The following is an 18712-nucleotide window of genomic DNA, read 5'->3' as shown; positions in this document are numbered from 1 at the left end:
GCTAAATGCTTGCTCTCGCTACTCGCTATATTGTGTCAGGTGATGGTGGACGTTGTGCTGTTTTGACTGCTTACCTTTTCCCAACAAGGACGTCACATGGTCTGTTGTTGATCTCTCTGTCACTCTTGTGACGTGCCTGGCAAACATAGAGCCAAAAGAGTGAGCAATTCTACCCCTTCTTGCCAGTGGCATCTATCTTTACACAGTAAAATCATTACAAATTTAATAAAGTATAAATAATAAGTTCAAACAAAAATGTTGTATGTTTGTGAAAAGAATATTGACGCACATACACCTGCCAAATTACAAATATAATTCATATTGATTAAATAAACAGCATGTCTAATTTATCTCAAAGGTCCTCGTGCACTCCTAACGTGTTTCAGCAATTGTAGATCCTGTTTGCAAATGTATTTGTAGGCAGCACGCTATCCGTGACAAGCTAACGTGCCTCACACAATGCAACAAGAATGATCTCACACCTAAAGGAAATAAGCAATGGGGAAGCTCAAGTTCTACCATCAATAAAGGAGAAAATTTAGGAGAGATCTCATTGTGCTGAATGAAATTTGATATGGCATAACTAAAACAAACACAGAAGATTATTTCAATATGAATCAAAGCACGACCAAAGGGGATCTCACAATGAATTAGGGTGGAGTGGGGTTACTGCCAACCACTGGGAATTAACTGATCTCTGGAAAAGGGACCCCTCTGCCAACAGAAACCTCTGGTTTCATTCGGATCACAATTCTTTCCTGTTAATGTAATCCGCTGGCACAATGGTCCAATTGGCATCCTTAGGCACTTAAAATCCAATGTTCTACGGGATGAGTGGTCCAAGTATATTCTTTCTCTAGCAGGTTGGTTACAAGAATGTGGTATGCCCAAAATAATGTACAGACCTCAGCATCATCCTCCTCCTTTGTGAAAACATCGCCAAAAAGCAGCATTGTGGTATTGTCGTTGGACTAGTAATCCAGACACCCAGCTAATGCTCTGGGGACATGGGTTCAAATCCCATAATCCTACCATGGCAGCTGATGGAATTGGAATTCAGTTAATAAATCTAAAATTTAGGAATCAGACTCAGCTGAAACTATTATGGATTGTCATTGTGGTGATATACATCACTGTAAGTGCACAAAGGGTTAATGTACATACACTACACCTAGCTAGACACTAGAGGGAACACCAGAGACATGACACACAGACAGTCAACCAATAGGTCAGTAAGATAGGACACGACCAATGGGCATTCATGATACACACAGAAGTGACACTACCACTGGGGGGCATTACACCAACCCATATATAAGGACACTGCACACATGATCTTCCTCTTTCCAGTGGAGACACTCGGTGAGTACAGACACAGGGTTGATTCAGCATTACACCCACCACGTGGATTGTAGCAGACTGGTTCATCAGTCTGAGTATCTATAGCAGGGTTAACAGTAGCGTCGAATCCAAGTAGGAGAATTGTTAATAGTTTAATAAACGTGTTAAAGCTATCCCCAAGTCTGAACCTTCCTTTGTCAGAGTTCACATCAAGGAATCAGCTTATGCCACATCAAGAGCATAACAAAACAGTCAAAAAAACCTGGTTCACGAAATGCTCCTTTTGAGAATGAAATCTGTCTGGTCAGGTCTTCATGTGACTCCAAGTCTCTCAACTGAAATGGCCTAGCAAGCCACTTAGTTCAAGGGTAAGTAGTTCAAGGGTCTTGCCAGATGCCCAAGCCTACTTTTGCCAAGCTAACTCCTGCCATAGCCTACCCCTGCCATAGCCTCTTGTTCCTAATTTGTCTGTAAAAAAAAAAGCAGTTTGCTTAAATGTGATGCCTACTTTTCCAGAATCATGTCTCCCCATTCTGAAAATCTATTTTTTTTAAATGATACACACTCAGGATGCTAATCGCAACCTGTAGCCTTGGTGAGGCTAACCATAAGGTTAGCCAATTGTGTGTAAATGGCACATAAAGCCATCTAGTGTCAGAAATGGAACAAATATACCTGCTCACAATGTGTTCAGGCATTTTGAGTAAAGCTCAAGATATGCTGCAGTCTCCAAAGTGTATTATTGAAGAAGTTGCAAAATCTTTGCTGGTACAGGCAAATTTTTCATTTCAGACACTGTGAAATGATCGGGCATCAACTATTCATGAAGCGCAGTATAGTTGTCAGACACAGACATTTCTTTGTCCATTCTGCGTAACAGGCAGCAAGGACACCCGACAAAAGACGGTTGGGTCCTTCTTTATTTTTTAAACGTATTTTATTACAAACATGTATCAAAACAGGTTACAACACATAAACACCCCCCCAAGAAACATACTTCCCAGCAATCAACTCTACAGTCTGTACAGATTTTTCCCCCTTTTTCACCCCACCACCACCACCAGCACCCCCGCGACGAACAACTCCTCAAAGACCGTCACAGACAACCCTCACCTTTTCGCAAACCCCTCGGCAGAGCCCCTTAACTCATATTTTATCTTCTCCAACCACAGGAAGTCGTACAGATCACCCAATCAAGCAGTTACCCCCGGTGGCGATGCCGGACCACCACTCCAGTAAAATTCTCCGCCGTGTAATTAGAGAGGCGAAGGCCGCGGCATCGGCCTTCCACCTCTCCGTGAGCTCCGGCTTTCTCTGAAACCCCAAATATCGCCACCACAGGTCCTTCTTTAAATAAGATCTAGCTTCAATATGTCATCAGGGTCCCATGGGCCTGAGCAAGGAAATGACTGTGGTTTTCCCGCCAAATCAAGCCAGTGGGAAAAGCAGCCCAGTCTGGAAGGTGCCCAAAGTGGCCAGGCCTTTTTTGTTAAGCTGCCCTTATCTGGACAGCACAAGAATATAACCAGGGGCAGGAGGAAACCATACTGCCGGTCAAGCCTGCTTTGCCATTCAATATGATCAAGGCCAATCTTTGTCTTCCAACTCCATTTTCCCACCTGCTTCCCATATCTCTCAATTCACCGAGAGAGCTAAAATCTATCTATCTCAGCCTTAAGTATGTCTAGTGATGGTGCATCCTCTACCCTCTGGGGTGGTGAATTCTGAAGAAACACAACCTTTTGAATGAAGTAATTTCTCCTCACCTCAGGCCTAAATGATCAGGCCCTCAGCCAGAAACCTTGGGGGCGATTCTCCCAAATGGAGCCCAAGTGTTCGCGCCGTCGTGAACGTCGTCGCGTTTCACAACGGCGCAAACCGGTCCCGGGTACGACCGATTCTGTCCCCCACAGGGGGCCAGCACAGCGCTGGAGCGGTTCACGCCAGTCCAGCCCCCCTTCCCGGCGGCAAATGGGCGCAGTGCCAACCCACGCATGCGCAGTTGGGCTGCGCCAACCTGCGCATACGCGGGGTGCTTCTTCCGCGCACCGGCCGCGACTCAACATGGCGTGGGGCTTCAGGGGCCGGCCGCGCAGGAAAGTAGGCCAGGGGAGGGGAAGAGGCCGACCCACCGATCGGTGTGCCCCGGTCGCGGGCCAGACCCCATCGGAGGCCCCCCCCTGGGGATGGAGCCCCCCTCCCCAGGCCGCCCCCCGACCATTCGCGTGAAGTTCCTGCCGGCAGCGACCAGGAGTGAACTGCGCCGGCGGGACTCTGTCGTATCCGCTCTGCCCAGGTGGGCCGGAGAATCAGCGGCCCCACCGATTCCAGCGGCCTGCGGCCGGCGCCGCACCAACCACGCCGGCGCAAATGGCGCAGGTTATCCGCACCTCGGAGAACTGGCGTCGGGGCGTCGGGGCGTTGTGGCGCGGTTGCTCCGATTCTCCGGCCCGGCGCGGGGCTCAGAGAATCGCCCCCCTTGTTCTAGCTTCTGCAGCCAGGGAAACAATATTTAATTGGCTACCCAAACAAACCCCGCACCCCTAGCCTTGATCATTTCAATGAGATCCCCTCTCATTCTTATAAACTCCAAGAAATATGGACACAATTTATTCAGCCTCTCATCATAGGACAACCTCCTCTTCGCAGGAACTAATCTAGTGAACCTTCGCTGTGCTGGCCGGAATTCTCAGTCCATTCACGCTGGCGGGATTCTCCAGTGAATGGAGATTTGGCTGAGCGTCAAATTCGCCGTTCTCACTGGCAACGGTGGCAGGGTGAACTGGGATCGGAGAATCCCAGCCACTGCCTCCAATGGAGGGCTGTCTTTACTTGAAAACGGAGACCAAATGTGTACACAGTATTCCAGATGTGGTCTCATCAAAACCACATGCAATGGAAACAATTGGCGGGCAGCTCCTCATTGCCGTCGGAGCCACGGGGGGGGGGGGGGGAAAGAGTTGGTCACTACCAACAATGCACCCAACAGTAGCCCAGGATTAGTGAGGGCCCCAGGCCACTGTGAATGGGGGTGGGATGCAAGTCGCAAGCTGAGGGTCATTAGGTAGGGGCCTTACAACCAGGGACCCCAGGGACGGGAAGGCTCTCCACAAGCCTTCCTGCCTCAAACGTAATTGGGGCAGAGGTGGGAAGGCGATGGAGTCTCCAGCTGACGTCCTCACACCCAAGTAAATACATCCGCCCAACCTCCAAACTCGCCTTGGAAGAGGAAATTAAATTCCGTCCAAGGGAATGTTGAAGGTTCAACTTTCTGACCAAATCATAGATTTATCATTTATTATATTTAACACAAACATAATAATATATTGGAACTTAATATATGGCGCTATTTATGGCGCTATAATAATGCAGCATCGACTGAGGAAGCTTATCTCTGAACCAAGATTGGGATGTGGAAAATATTTCTCCTGATATAACCCAAAATACGGCGATTGGTCATCCTTCAGTCCGCATGGTTGCCTATGAAGTGAAAAACCTTTCTCCAACTCCCCGACGCCAGGGCGCAATGCGGAGAATCGGCGCGCCGGCATGGTCGGCGCGGCGCAGGTCGGGGTATGCGGCAACTCAACGGCTGGGGCCGGCGCACCGATTCTCCGGGCCAGATGGGCCGAGCGGCCGTCAACAAAAAGCCGAATCCCGCCATCTAACATCCTCTGAGCAGGCGGGACCACGGCGTTGAAGGGTCCGGGTGCGGCCTGTGGGGGGGGGTCCAACCTAGGGGGGAGGGGCCTCCGTAATGGCCTGGCCCGTGATTGGGACGCACCAATTGCGGGCCGGCCTCTCTGCCCCCGGCCTCCTTGCTGGCTCCTGTAGCCCTGCGCCATTTGGCGTCGGGGCCGCCGCAGGGAAGAAGGCCACTGCACATGCGCTAGTTGGCGCCGGCTCAACTGCGCATGCGCGGACTCCATGGCGCCGGGTTCAGCAGCTGGGGCGGCGGAGGCCACTCCAGCTACGTCCTAGCCCCCTGTGGGCCGCAGAATGGGGTCCCTGAACGGGCGGCGATGCCGGAGTAATACACTCCCGTTTTTACTCCGGCAACGACAGTTAGCTGCCCGTTGGAAGAATCCCGCCCAAGGTTTGGCCAAGCGTTTTGACACCTGCCCTAATGTCTCGTTTGGCTCAGCATTCTGATCCCATGAAGGCCTTTAAGGCATTTTACTACATTCACGGCGCTTTTCCGATGCAAATAATGATTGTTAGCTCATAGCAAATGGAGAAGTACTCACAATATCATCACTGATATCCTTAACTGCTGTTATTCCCAGGACAAAAGTGAGAGGAATCATTGTTGTATACCAAGGCAAAGTAGCAATAGCAGGGACAGCCTAAACAATAGAAAAAACATTCGCATGAGAAGGAACGTATTTCCAAATCTGGCAACGGATCCTTAATAAACTATTTGGTTTTGTGTTCCAGTTTCTCTCTCATCCAACGGGAGTTATATGGAGCAGCACCGAGATAGGAACCGAAAATTCTCAGGGTGGGGTTTCCGGCCTTTCCCAATGATGGCCGCTCACCCCCCCCCCCCCCCCCACCACACTCCCTCCACAGGTTCCCTGGCAGAGGAGAATGCGAACAACAGGGAAACCCTGTTGACAGTATTGGGGCCAGAAGATCCCGCGACCAGCCAATAGTGAGCCGCCTTTGCCACCAGAATACCACGAGGGGGATGGGAAATCCTGCCCTCGAACTTCACAGATAACTCTAATTTTTATCGCCACATATCTCGTGCTGTACAGGATGTACAGCAGAAAAAAACTGATTTCTCCATCTATTCCTCAGTGAAAAATACAATTCCCCTTTGGTAAGCAAGTGGGCCACCGGGGTGAAGATACTCCTTTGGAGGAGTGGTATCCTGCTTGGTGCGGCCAAAGAGTTGAAGTTGTGTTTGTGAATTGATGCTGGGCGCAAACTCAGGAACTCACGGGTTCAGAATCTCGGGTGACAAGATTGAAACCCTGTGAAGTGGGCTGTCGTCGAGGCCATCTCAGTTTGAGCAACCTTTGGAGAGAATTCCAAGGTGAGGGCTTCGAACATAGAACATAGAAAATACAGCACAGAACAGGCCCTTCGGCCCACGGTGATGTGCCGAACCTTTGTCCTAGATTAATCATAGATAATCATTGAATTTACAGTGCAGAAGGAGGCCATTCGGCCCTTTGAGTCTGCACCGACTCTTGGAAAGAGCACCATACCCAAACTCAACACCTCCACCCAACACCAAGGACAATTTGGACATTAAGGGCAATTTATCATTGGCCAATTCACCTAACCCGCACATCTTTGGACTGTGGGAGGAAACCGGAGCACCCGGAGGAAACCCACGCAGACACGGGGAGGACGTGCAGACTCCGCACAGACAATGACCCAAGCTGGAATTGAACCTGGGACCATGGAGCTGTGAAGCAATTGTGCTATCCACAATGCTACCGTGCTGCCCTGAAGAACAAATAAATCGACACTATGTCATTTTACCGTAATCCATGTACCTATCCAATAGCTGCTTGAAGGTCCCTAATGTTTCCGACTCAACTACTTCCACAGGCAGTGCATTCCATGCCCCCACTACTCTCTGGGTAAAGAACCGACCTCTGATATCCCTCCTATATCTTCCACCTTTCACCTTAAATTTATGTCCCCTTGTAATGGTGTGTTCCACCCGGGGAAAAAGTCTCTGACTGTCTACTCTATCTATTCCCCTGATCATCTTATAAACCTCTATCAAGTCGCCCCTCATCCTTCTCCGCTCTAATGAGAAAAGTCCTAGCACCCTCAACCTTTCCTCGTAAGACCTACTCTCCATTCCAGGCAACATCCTGGTAAATCGTCTTTGCACCTTTCCCAGAGCTTCCACATCCTTCCTAAAATGAGGCGACCAGAACTGTACACAGTACTCCAAATGTGGCCTTACCAAAGTTTTGTACAGCTGCATCATCACCTCACAGCTCTTAAATTCAATCCCTCTGTTAATGAACACGAGCACACCATAGGCCTTCTTCACAGCTCTATCCACTTGAGTGGCAACTTTCAAAGATGGATGAACATAGACCCCAAGATCTCTCTGCTCCTCCACATTGTCAAGAACTCTACCGTTAACCCTATATTCCGCATTCATATTTGTCCTTCCAAAATGGACAACCTCACACTTTTCAGGGTTAAACTCCATCTGCCACTTCTCAGCCCAGCTCTGCATCCTATCTATGTCTCTTTGCAGCCGACAACAGCCCTCCTTACCATCCACAACTCCACCAATCTTCGTATCGTCTGCAAATTTACTGACCCACCCTTCAACTCCCTCATCATTAATGAAAATCACAAACAGCAGAGGACCCAGAACTGATCCCTGCGGTACGCCACTGGTAACTGGGATCCAGGCTGAATATTTGCCATCCACCACCACTCTCTGACTTCGATCGGTTAGCCAGTTTATTATCCAACTGGCCAAATTTCCCACTATCCCATGCCTCCTTACTTTCTGCATAAGCCTACCATGGGGAACTTTATCGAATGCCTTACTAAAATCCATGTACACTACATCCACTGCTTTACCTTCATCCACATGCTTGGTCACCTCCTCAAAGAATTCAATAAGATTTGTAAGGCAAGACCTACCCCTCACAAATCCGTGCTGACTATCCCTAATCAAGCAGTGTCTTTCCAGATGCTCAGAAATCCTATCCTTCAGTACCCTTTCCATTACTTTGCCTACCACCGAAGTAAGACTAACTGGCCTGTAATTCCCAGGGTTATCCCTAGTTCCTTTTTTGAACAGGGGCACGACATTCGCCACTCTCCAATCCCCTGGTACCACCCCTGTTGACAGTGAGGACGAAAAGATCATTGCCAACGGCTCTGCAATTTCATCTCTTGCTTCCCATAGAATCCTTGGATATATCCCGTCAGGCCCGGGGGACTTGTCTATCCTCAAGTTTTTCAAAATGCCCAACACATCTTCCTTCCTAACAAGTATTTCCTCGAGCTTACCAATCTGTTTCACACTGTCCTCTCCAACAATATCGCCCCTCTCATTTGTAAATACAGAAGAAAAGTACTCATTCAAGACCTCTCCTATCTCTTCAGACTCAATACACAATCTCCTGCTACTGTCCTTGATCGGACCTACACTCGCTCTAGTCATTCTCATATTTCTCACATATGTGTAAAAGGCCTTGGGGTTTTCCTTGATCCTACCCGCCAAAGATTGTTCATGCCCTCTCTTAGCTCTCCTAATCCCTTTCTTCAGTTCCCTCCTGGCTATCTTGTATCCCTCCAATGCCCTGTCTGAACCTTGTTTCCTCAGCCTTACATAAGTCACCTTTTTCCTCTTAACAAGACATTCAACCTCTCTTGTCAACTATGGTTCCCTCACTCGACCATCTCTGCCCTGCCTGACAGGGACATACATATCAAGGACACGTAGTACCTGTTCCTTGAACAAGTTCCACATTTCACTTGTGTCCTTCCCTGCCAGCCTATGTTCCCAACTTATGCACTTCAATTCTTGTCTGACAACATCGTATTTACCCTTCCCCCAATTGTAAACCTTGCCCTGTTGCACGTACCTATCCCTCTCCATTACTAAAGTGAAAGTCACAGAATTGTGGTCACTATCTCCAAAATGCTCCCCCACTAACAAATCTATCACTTGCCCTGGTTCATTACCCAGTACTAAATCCAATATTGCCCCTCCTCTGGTCGGACAATCTACATACTGTGTTAGAAAAGCTTCCTGGACACACTGCACAAACACCACCCCATCCAAACTATTTGATCTAAAGAGTTTCCACTCAATATTTGGGAAGTTAAAGTCGCCCATGACTACTACCCTATGACTTCTGCACCTTTCCAAAATCTGTTTCCCAATCTGTTCCTCCACATCTCTGCTACTATTGGGGGGCCTATAGAAAACTCCTAACAAGGTGACTGCTCCTTTCCTATTTCTGACTTCAACCCATACTACCTCAGTAGGCTGATACTCCTCGAACTGCCTTTCTGCAGCTGTTATACTATCTCTAATTAATAATGCCACCCCCCCCCCACCTCTTTTACCACCCTCCCTAATCTTATTGAAACATCTATAACCAGGGACCTCCAACAACCATTTCTGCCCCTCTTCTATCCAAGTTTCCGTGATGGCCACCACATCGTAGTCACAAGTACCGATCCATGCCTTAAGTTCACCCACCTTATTCCTGATGCTTCTTGCGTTGAAGTATACACACTTCAACCCATCTCCGTGCCTGCAAATACTCTCCTTTGTCAGTGTTCCCTTCCCCACTGCCTCATTACATGCTTTGGCGTCCTGAATATCGGCTACCTTAGTTGCTGGACTACAAATCCGGTTCCCATTCCCCTGCCAAATTAGTTTAAACCCTCCCGAAGAGTACTAGCAAACCTCCCTACCAGGATATTGGTGCCCCTCTGGTTCAGATGCAACCCGTCCTGCTTGTACAGGTCCCACCTTCCCCGGAATGCGCTCCAATTATCCAAATACCTGAAGCCCTCCCTCCTACACCATTCCTGCAGCCACGTGTTCAACTGCACTCTCTCCCTATTCCTAGCCTCGCTATCACGTGGCACCGGCAACAAACCAGAGATGACAACTCTGTCTGTCCTGGCTTTCAACTTCCAGCCTAACTCCCTAAACTTATTTATTACCTCCACACCCCTTTTCCTACCTATGTCGTTGGTACCAATGTGCACCACGACTTCTGGCTGCTCACCCTCCCCCTTAAGGATCCTGAAGACAGGATCCGAGACATCCCTGGCCCTGGCACCCGGGAGGCAACATACCTTCCGGGAGTCTCGCTCGCGACCACAGAATCTCCTATCTATTCCCCTAACCATTGAATCTCCTACAACTATTGCTTTTCTATTCTCCCCCCTTCCCTTCTGAGCCCCAGAGCCAGACTCCGTGCCAGAGACCTGGCCGCTAGGGCCTTCCCCCGGTAGGTCACCCCCCCAACAGCATCCAAAACGGTATACTTGTTTTGAAGGGGAACGGCCACGAGGGATCCCTGCACTGTCTGCCTGTTTGTTTTTTTCCCCCTGACTGTAACCCAGCTATTCTTGTCCTGTACCTTGGGTGTGGTTACCTCCCTGTAACTCTTCTCAATCACCCCCTCTGCCGCCCGGATGATCCGAAGTTCATCCAGCTTCAGCTCCAGTTCCCTAACATGGTCTTTGAGGTGCTGAAGTTGGGTGCACTTCCCGCAGGTATAGTCAGTGGGGACACCGGTGGTACCCCTCACCACCCACATCCTACAGGAGGAGCATGTAACTGGCCTAGCCTCCATCCCCTCTTACCTTACAGAATATAGCTGCTGTGTGGACTAACTCGATCTCCGCCCTCCGACTCTGCTCCCAGTCAGCTACACTTCCTGTAAACTCCTGGCTCTCTTCGCACTCTTTGCGGAAATGTCGGAAACAAAATGAAAGGAGCACCTTACTCCCTCCTCACCTAACTCCCTCAGTCACCAAACTCTCACTATCGCACTCAAAAAGCACCAAATTCAGCACTCCCTCAGTCACCAAACTCTCACTATCGCACTCAAAAAGCACCAAATTCAGCACTCCCTTGGTCACCAAACTCTCACTATCGCACTCAAAAAGCACCAAATTCAGCACTCCCTCGGTCACCAAACTCTCACTATCGCACTCAAAAAGCACCAAATTCAGCACTCCCTCGGTCACCAAACTCTCACTATCGCACTCAAAAAGCACCAAATTCAGCACTCAGTGCAAACAAAGTCTGCACTGTAGGAGATCACTTTTATACTGTGAATCTAGCCTCTGAAAAACTGGCCTAATCCAATTAACTAATTAACAAGCTCCAGCTGCAAGTGCCTAGAAGTAGAAGCCTGTTTAAAGCTGATTGAAAATTCACCTTCTTCTAAACCAAACAGCAACTTTTAAGTTAATTAACTAAATAAAAGAAAGACTAAACTTTAGATAAAAATGAAGCCTTATACTCCCTCGGTCACCAAACTCTCACTATCGCACTCAAAAAGCACCAAATTCAGCACTCAGTGCAAACTGAGGGGAGAAAGTGCAAACTCTGCACAGTCACCCGTGGCCGGAATTGAACCTGGGACCCTGGTGTTGGTGAGGCAGCAGTGCTAAACTGTGAAGAGACTTCGCACAAGGATTGCAAATGCCTTGCTGTTCCCGCCATTTTCTTCTTGAAATTATACAAAAATACAACATATAAAGAGGAACAAGTCAAACAGTTCTTACCTGGAGAATGCAAATAAGCAAGTAATAGAAATTAGCAATTCGCTGGAATTGTTCAAACAGGTTGCGAGGTAGAAATGTAATAACATTGTATTTAGAGGTCTTAATTTCATTGCCCTGGAAATAAACAGACATAATGACAATTGCAAAATGGGTGTAACAGAAATATGCATTTTCATAATCTACACAATGATTGATTTAACCTTTGTTTAAGGTTGGCTGCCATTTTTGGTTTGATGCTGTGGAACCTTCTTTAAGTCAGACTAAGTAACTCTCCTATTGTGATTATATAGCTTTATAGGAATCTGCCTTTTTAACCTTTGCTTCTTTTCTATCTTTCAGAATTGTTGAAAACGGCATTTAACACCCACTGCCAAACAATGTTAGAAAATCAAATAAGAAAATAAAGCTTTAAAAATGGAGTCAATGATAATTGACAACTCTCGCGGTCTCTCTGGACAGAATTTAATGCCTTCGCTCATGGTTCGTTTGGCATAGAGGTGGGGCATTTAATCAGGCAGGTGGGGCCCTACCTCTTTTTCCTCGATCAGAATCCAGGGATCCGGCATGGGGGGGGCTTCCGGCTAAGAGCCACGCCCTTGCTCTTGCTGCCAAACCCTTAAGTAGGCAACTTAACGGGCAGCACGGTGGTGCAATGGTCAGGCATGGCAACACACTGGCGTAGTAGTTAGCACAGCTGCCTCACAGCGGCGAGGACCTGGGTTCGATCCTGGTCCCGGGTCACTGACAGTGCAGAGTTTGCACATTCTCCCTGCGTCTGCGTGGATCTCACCCCTGCAACCCAGAAAGATGTGCAGGATAGTTGGATTGGCCATGCTAAATTGCCCCTTAATTGGAAAAAAATAATTGGGTACTCTAAATTATAAAAGGATGTTGAAAAAAAAGTAGGCAACAGGCCCTCATCCTGTCACGGCTGGTATTAACCTAGTGGCAGACGAGGAACTTGCCATACGGGAATCACGCCAATCTAACAAGCTGAGAGGGTTCACTCATTCAAATCCACTCAGTTTCTGATTGAGGAAACCGGCTTCAAGAAAGGGGTGGGCCCTCTGGGAGACACCCCCTTGCCCTTACTGCCAATCCCCATGAACCCACCCCACCACTTCACTCACCCGTGGCCTGGGATCCATCGACGATCCAAGGCCTCGAGTGGGTGCGGTATGCTGGCAGCAGCCGCTGACCTTCCGTTGGCGCTGTCATTCAATGGAGCTGCGAGCCTCAGATCAGTCCACAACTCCCGGTGAGCAGGACCTCTACCCCCAGGGTCCTTGATCCTGAGTGGCATTTAATTTGTCTCGCCCTCCTGAAAAGAGTTCTCATGATGGGGGGTCTCACCCCCCCCGTCCCCCTGGCTGGAGAGCTAGAAACCCCCCAGCTCCTTATGTTTGTCCCCGTTGAGTCAGGAACCTCTTTGTAGCCTGGAGATGGCATGAAATGGACGAGCTGGAAACTCCTCCACAATCACACCAGTGTTTCCCTCCCACTGACCCAGCAGCTTAATTCACAGGAGGTTCCAGCAACTTATCATCCCTTGTCCTGAAATCTTACCGGCAAACCAGACATTTAGGCGCTCATTGTGGCGGGAATTAAGTTTTAGTTAAGTTTCAGCTCCTCCAAATCTTCTGTGACATGTTGCAGGTCACAAGCAAGGAAGGTCAGAGGATCAATACCCACTCTATTTGAAATTAGTCAATCACTGTTCGACAGTTAGTATGCTGCAGTTGTCCTTGAGATTAAGGCGAGCAGAAGAAAACGAAACAAAAGAGAAAATGCTGAAAAATCTCAGCAGGTCTGGCAACATCTGTAGGGAGAGGAAAGAGCTAATGTTTCAAGTCCAGATGACCCTCTGTCAAAGCTTTGTCACATTTCACCCCACCAGCCTCCATATGCAAAGCATAATCCTCCGCCATTTTCGCCAACTCCAGCATGGTGCCACCACCAAACACATCTTCCCTTCACTCCCTCTGTCAGCATTCCGCAGAGACTGTTCTCTCCGAGATAATCTAGTCCACTCCTCCACCATACCCAACACCTCGCCCATCACCCATGGTATCTTCCCATGCAATTGCAGAAGGTGTAACACCTGCCCCTTTACCTCTTCCAAGTTTCACATCGCACTCATTCCAGGTTAAGCAGCGTTTCACTTGCTCCTCTTCCAATCTGGTCTATTGCATTCGCTGCTCCCAATGTGGTCTCCTCTATATCGGAGAGACCAAAACGTAGACTGGGTGATCTTTTTGCTGAGCACCTTTGGTCTTTGCGCATTCAGGACACTGACCTTCCCGTTGCTTGCCATTTTAACACTAGATCCTGTTCCCAGGCCCACATGTCTGTCCTTGGTCTGCTGCAATGTTCCAGTGAAGTTCAATGCAAACTGGAGGAACAACATCTCATCTTCCGATTAGGAACGCTACAGCCTTCCGGTCTCAACATCGAATTCAACAACTTCAGATGATTAGCTCTACCCCACTTTGACCCATTTGTTTTCATCCCATTTCATTTTAGCTGTCTTTTACCATTTCTTTCTTTCTCGTCTTTATTTATATATAAACCACCCCCCCCCCCCCCCCTCTATCTTATCCCCTTTCCTTAACTTTTCTCCCCTTTGCTTCCCCCTACATCTGTCACAGTTTTTTTTTGAAAAGAGCTTTGACAAAGGGTCATCTGGACTCGAAACGTTAGCTCTTTTCTCGCCCTACAGATGCTGCCAGACCTGCTGAGATTTTTCCACTTTTTCTCTTTGGTTTCAGATTCCAGCATCCGCAGTAATTTGCTTTTATAGTAGGAAGCAAAATATCCGGAACTACCCTCCCTGTGCTCAGCTGGGGCACCTGAGGCTTGTACGGTGCCTGACACACAGGGTTTATACAATTTACTAGAATATTGTGGACAATTATCATAGAATTTACAGTGCAGAAGGAGGCCATTCGGCCCATCGAGTCTGCACCAGCTCTTGGAAAGAGCACCCTACCCAAAGTCAACACCTCCACCCTATCCCCATAACCCCACCCAACACTAAGGGCAATTTTGAACACTAAGGGCAATTTATCATGGCCAATCCACCTAACCCGCACATCTTTGGACTGTGGGAGGAAACCGGAGCACCCGGAGGAAACCCACGCACACACGGGGAGGACGTGCAGACTCCGCACAGACAGTGACCCAAGCCGGAATCGAACCTGGGACCCTGGAGCTGTGAAGCAATTGTGCTATCCACAATGCTACCGTGCTGCCCAAGGTTCTAGCTCAGACTGACTGCTTGTACTCGAGAATGAAGACTGACTGCTTGTACTCGAGAATGATTCGTGTCTCTGGAACTGCAGCCCAGGTGAGTAAGTGAGGTCATGAAAAACAACTGTTGTGATTCTGCACTTTACACAGACACACTGCACGAGTTCAGATTGATCAACGTTGCAGCTACAGGTAATTCGGAGGTAATCTGTGCAAGCAATTTTGCTAAAACAGAGTCACCTGAGGGATTTGTGCAGGTTGCTGATGATTTCCTGCGGGAAATATGAACCAGGTAAATTGCCCCATTATTTTTGTTTATCCGACTACGAGATCCACAAACAGTGCATTGAAATGAACTGAAAGCTGTAAACCCCATCACACTTCCAGGTAGTGCATTCCAGGCCCGAACCATTCATTGCATGGAAATATTTTTCCTCACATACAGTTAAGATTCAATTTTAAAATATCTGGAAAGATTCCATTTCAAAATACCTGGAAATCTAATCATTGAGAATATAGACCAGCGGTTTCCTTGGAACTGCCCCCATATGATTGCTGGACGTGCAGCTGAAACCCACTTTACACAATTTAACCAGGAGCAACTCAAGAGAGGCTTCCCTACCACAACATGTGTGTTGAGCAATAAAGATTTGCTGCCATGAAAGACCTTGGACGAGATTCTCCGCCCCCGCAGGTTGTCGAGTTCTCCGGCAACGGATATTCGTCGGGGGCGGGAATCGCGGCGGTTGGCGCCCCCCCCCCCCCCCCCCCCCGCGATTCTCCGGCCCAGATGGGCCGAAGTCCCGCTGCTAAAACGCCTGTCCCGCCGGCGTAGATTAAACCACCTACCTTACCGGCGGGACAAGGCGGCACGGGCGGGCTCCGGGGTCCTGGGGCGGGCGTGGGGCGATCTGGCCCCGGGGGGTGCCCCCACGGTGGCTTGGCCCGCGATCGGGGCCCACCGATCCGCAGGCGGGCCTGTGCCGTGGGGGCACTCTTTTCCTTCCGCCTTCGCCACAGTCTCCACCATGGCGGAGGCGGAAGAGTCTCCCCCCACTGCGCATGCACGGGAATGCCGTCAGCGGCCGCTGACGCTCCCGCACATGCGCCGCCCGGAGATGTCATTTCCGCGCCAGCTGGCAGGGCACCAAAGGCCTTTTCCGCCAGCTGGCGGGGCGGAAATTCGTCCGGCGCGGGCCTGGCCCCTTAAGGTTGGGGCTCGGCCCCCCAAGATGCGGAGCATTCCGCACCTTTGGGGTGGTGCGATGCCCGACTGATTTGCGCCGTTTTGGGTGCCAGTCGGCGGACATCGCGCCGATACTGGAGAGTTTCACCCCAGATATGAGTTAAAGGGGGCGATTCTCCGATATTGAGGCCAAGTGTTCGTGCCGTTGTGAACGCCGTCGCGTTTCACAACGGCACAAACAGGGCACGGACACGACCTATTCTGGCCTCACAGGGGGCCAGCAGGGCGCTGGAGCGGCTCACGCCATTCCAGCGTCCTTACGCGGTGCCAAATGGGCGCCGCGCCAACCTGGGCATGCGCAGTTGGGGCAGCCCAATCCTGCGCATGCGCAGTTCGGCCGCGCCATCTTGCGCATGCGTGGGGAACGTCTTACGCACGCCGGCCCCTCACCAACATGGAGCCAGTGTCCTGGGGCCGCACGCGGAAGGAGGTAGGCCCGTGGGGGGCGAGGCCGGCCCGCCGATCGGTGGGCCCCGATCTCGGGCCAGACCCCATCGGAGGCCACCCCGGTGAAGGAGCCCCCCCCCCTCCACACAGGCCGCCCCCCCAGCGTATCCGCAGAGTTCCCGCCGGCAGCGACCAGGGGTGGACGGCGCCGGCAGGAACCTGTCGTGTCGTAGCAGCCGCTCGACCAATCCGGACCGGAGAATCGCCGCTCAGGGGGTGGGAGAATCACGTGCGGGGGTCGGGGCGGTGTGGCGCAATTTGCGCGGCAACCCCGGCGATTCTCCCACACGGCGCCGGGGGGGGGAAATAGCGCCCTATAAGTTTGGACATAAAAGTGAATAAAGAGACTTACAGCATATTTCCTTTTCTTAAAGCAGAGGAAGGAAGGTACTTTGATTTGAGTGTGGTATCTCCTGTTGTTCGCTTTGACTTCCCAGGTATGGTCTAGAAGATAGAAAATCAACATGCATTCAGTTTGTGATTTATCTGCTGATTTCTCCCACTATCTGCTGCTTTCCCCACATTCTGTTCTCTTTATATTTGATGTTCTTTTTCTGCACTGAGAAGGAACACAGTTTAATTTAAATTTTCCATTGGCCAGTAAATGTGATGCTTGTAAATACTGCTTTAACTCTGCTAATGACAGACTCCCACTGGTCTTCAGGGGGTCAGTTAGCTCAGTTGGCTGTTCAACTGCGTCGTGATGCGTGCGACGCCAACGGCGAGGGTTCAATTCCCAGACTGACTGAGGATATTAATACAGGCCTCGCCTTCTCCACCTTGCCCTTGCCTGAGGTGTGGTGACCCTCAGGTTAAATCACCACCACTCAGCTCTCCCCCTCAAAAGGGAAAGAATCCTGTGGTCACCTGGGGCTATGGCAACTTTACTTTACTTTACTTATCCCCGCTCACCCCTGACCCCACACTGCTGTCCCCCCGCCCACCCCTGACCCCACACTGCTGTCCCCCCCCGCTCACCCTGACCCCCACACTGCTGTCCCCCCGCTCACTCCTGACCCCGACACTACGGTCCCCCCGCTCACTCCTGACCCCCACACTGCTGTCCCCCTGGTCAGCCCTGACCCCCACACTGCTGTCCCCTCGCTCACCCGTGACCCCCACACTGCTACCCCCACTCACCCCTGACCCCCACACTGCTGTCCCCCCCGCTCACTCTTGACCCCCACACTGCTGTCCCCTGCTCACTCCTGACCCCCACACTGCTGCCCCCGCTCACCCCTGAACCCCACACTGCTGCCCTCCGCTCACACCTGACCCCCACACGGCAGCCCCCCCCCCCCGCTCACTCCTGACTCCCACACTGCTGTCCCCCCACTCACCCCTGACCCACACGCTGCTGTCGCCCCCCTCTCACATCTGACTCCCACACTGCTGTCCCCCCCGCTCACCCCTGACCCACACGCTGCTGTCCCCCCGCTCGCTCCTGACCCCCACACTGCTGTCGCCCCGCTCGCTCCGGACTCCCACACTGCTGTCCCCCCCGCTCACCCCTGACCCACACGCTGCTGTCGCCCCGCTCGCTCCTGACCCCCACACTGCTGTCCCCCCCCGCTCACCCCTGACCCCCACACTGCTGTCCCCCCGCTCGCTTCTGACCCCCACACTGCTGTCCCCTCGCTCACTCCTGACCCCCACACTGCTGTCCTCCTGCTCACTCCTGACCCCCACACTGCTGCCCCCCGCTCGCTCCTGACCCCCACACTGCTGTCCCCCTGCTCACTCCTGACTCCCACAGTGCTGCCCCCCGCTCGCTCCTGACCACAACACTGCTGTCCCCCCGTTCGCTCCTGACCCCCACACTGCTGTCCCCCCGCTCGCTCCTGACCCCCACACTGCTGTCACCCTGCTCACCCCTGACCCCCTCATTGCTGTCCCCCCGCTCGCTCCTGACCCCCACACTGCTGTCTACTCGCTCACTCCTGACCCCCACACTGCTGTCCCCCCCGCTCACCCCTGACCCCCACACTGCTGTCACCCTGCTCACCCCTGACCCCCTCATTGCTGTCCCCCCGCTCGCTCCTGACCCCCACACTGCTGTCCCCTCGCTCACCCCTGACCCCCACACTGCTGTCAGCCTGCTCACCCCTGACCCCCTCATTGCTGTCCCCCTGCTCACTCCTGATGCCCACTGATCAATACCAGCTCTCAATT

At 51.0% G+C, this 18712-nt stretch overlaps 1 protein-coding gene across 5 annotated transcripts in view; it reads right to left on the bottom strand.

Moving 5' to 3' along the window:
• Nucleotides 1–18712, bottom strand: part of LOC140395090 (phospholipid-transporting ATPase IC-like) — a 131589-nt gene that overhangs the window by 86683 nt on the left and 26194 nt on the right. For 4 of the 5 annotated variants that reach the window (XM_072482476.1, XM_072482479.1, XM_072482477.1 and 1 more), the window contains exons 5-8: nt 16893–16984; nt 11599–11712; nt 5589–5687; nt 75–136 (exon numbers count right to left, since the gene is read on the bottom strand). In XM_072482476.1, coding sequence (XP_072338577.1) covers nt 75–136; nt 5589–5687; nt 11599–11712; nt 16893–16984 — 367 coding nt within the window. The remainder of the gene's footprint in view (nt 1–74; nt 137–5588; nt 5688–11598; nt 11713–16892; nt 16985–18712) is intronic. The other variant, XM_072482480.1, reaches the window with a different exon arrangement.

This window comes from Scyliorhinus torazame, chromosome 18, assembly GCF_047496885.1.
Source record: "Scyliorhinus torazame isolate Kashiwa2021f chromosome 18, sScyTor2.1, whole genome shotgun sequence".
Classification (NCBI taxonomy): Eukaryota; Metazoa; Chordata; class Chondrichthyes; order Carcharhiniformes; family Scyliorhinidae; genus Scyliorhinus; species Scyliorhinus torazame.
This window is presented reverse-complemented; position numbering and strand designations above follow the sequence as displayed.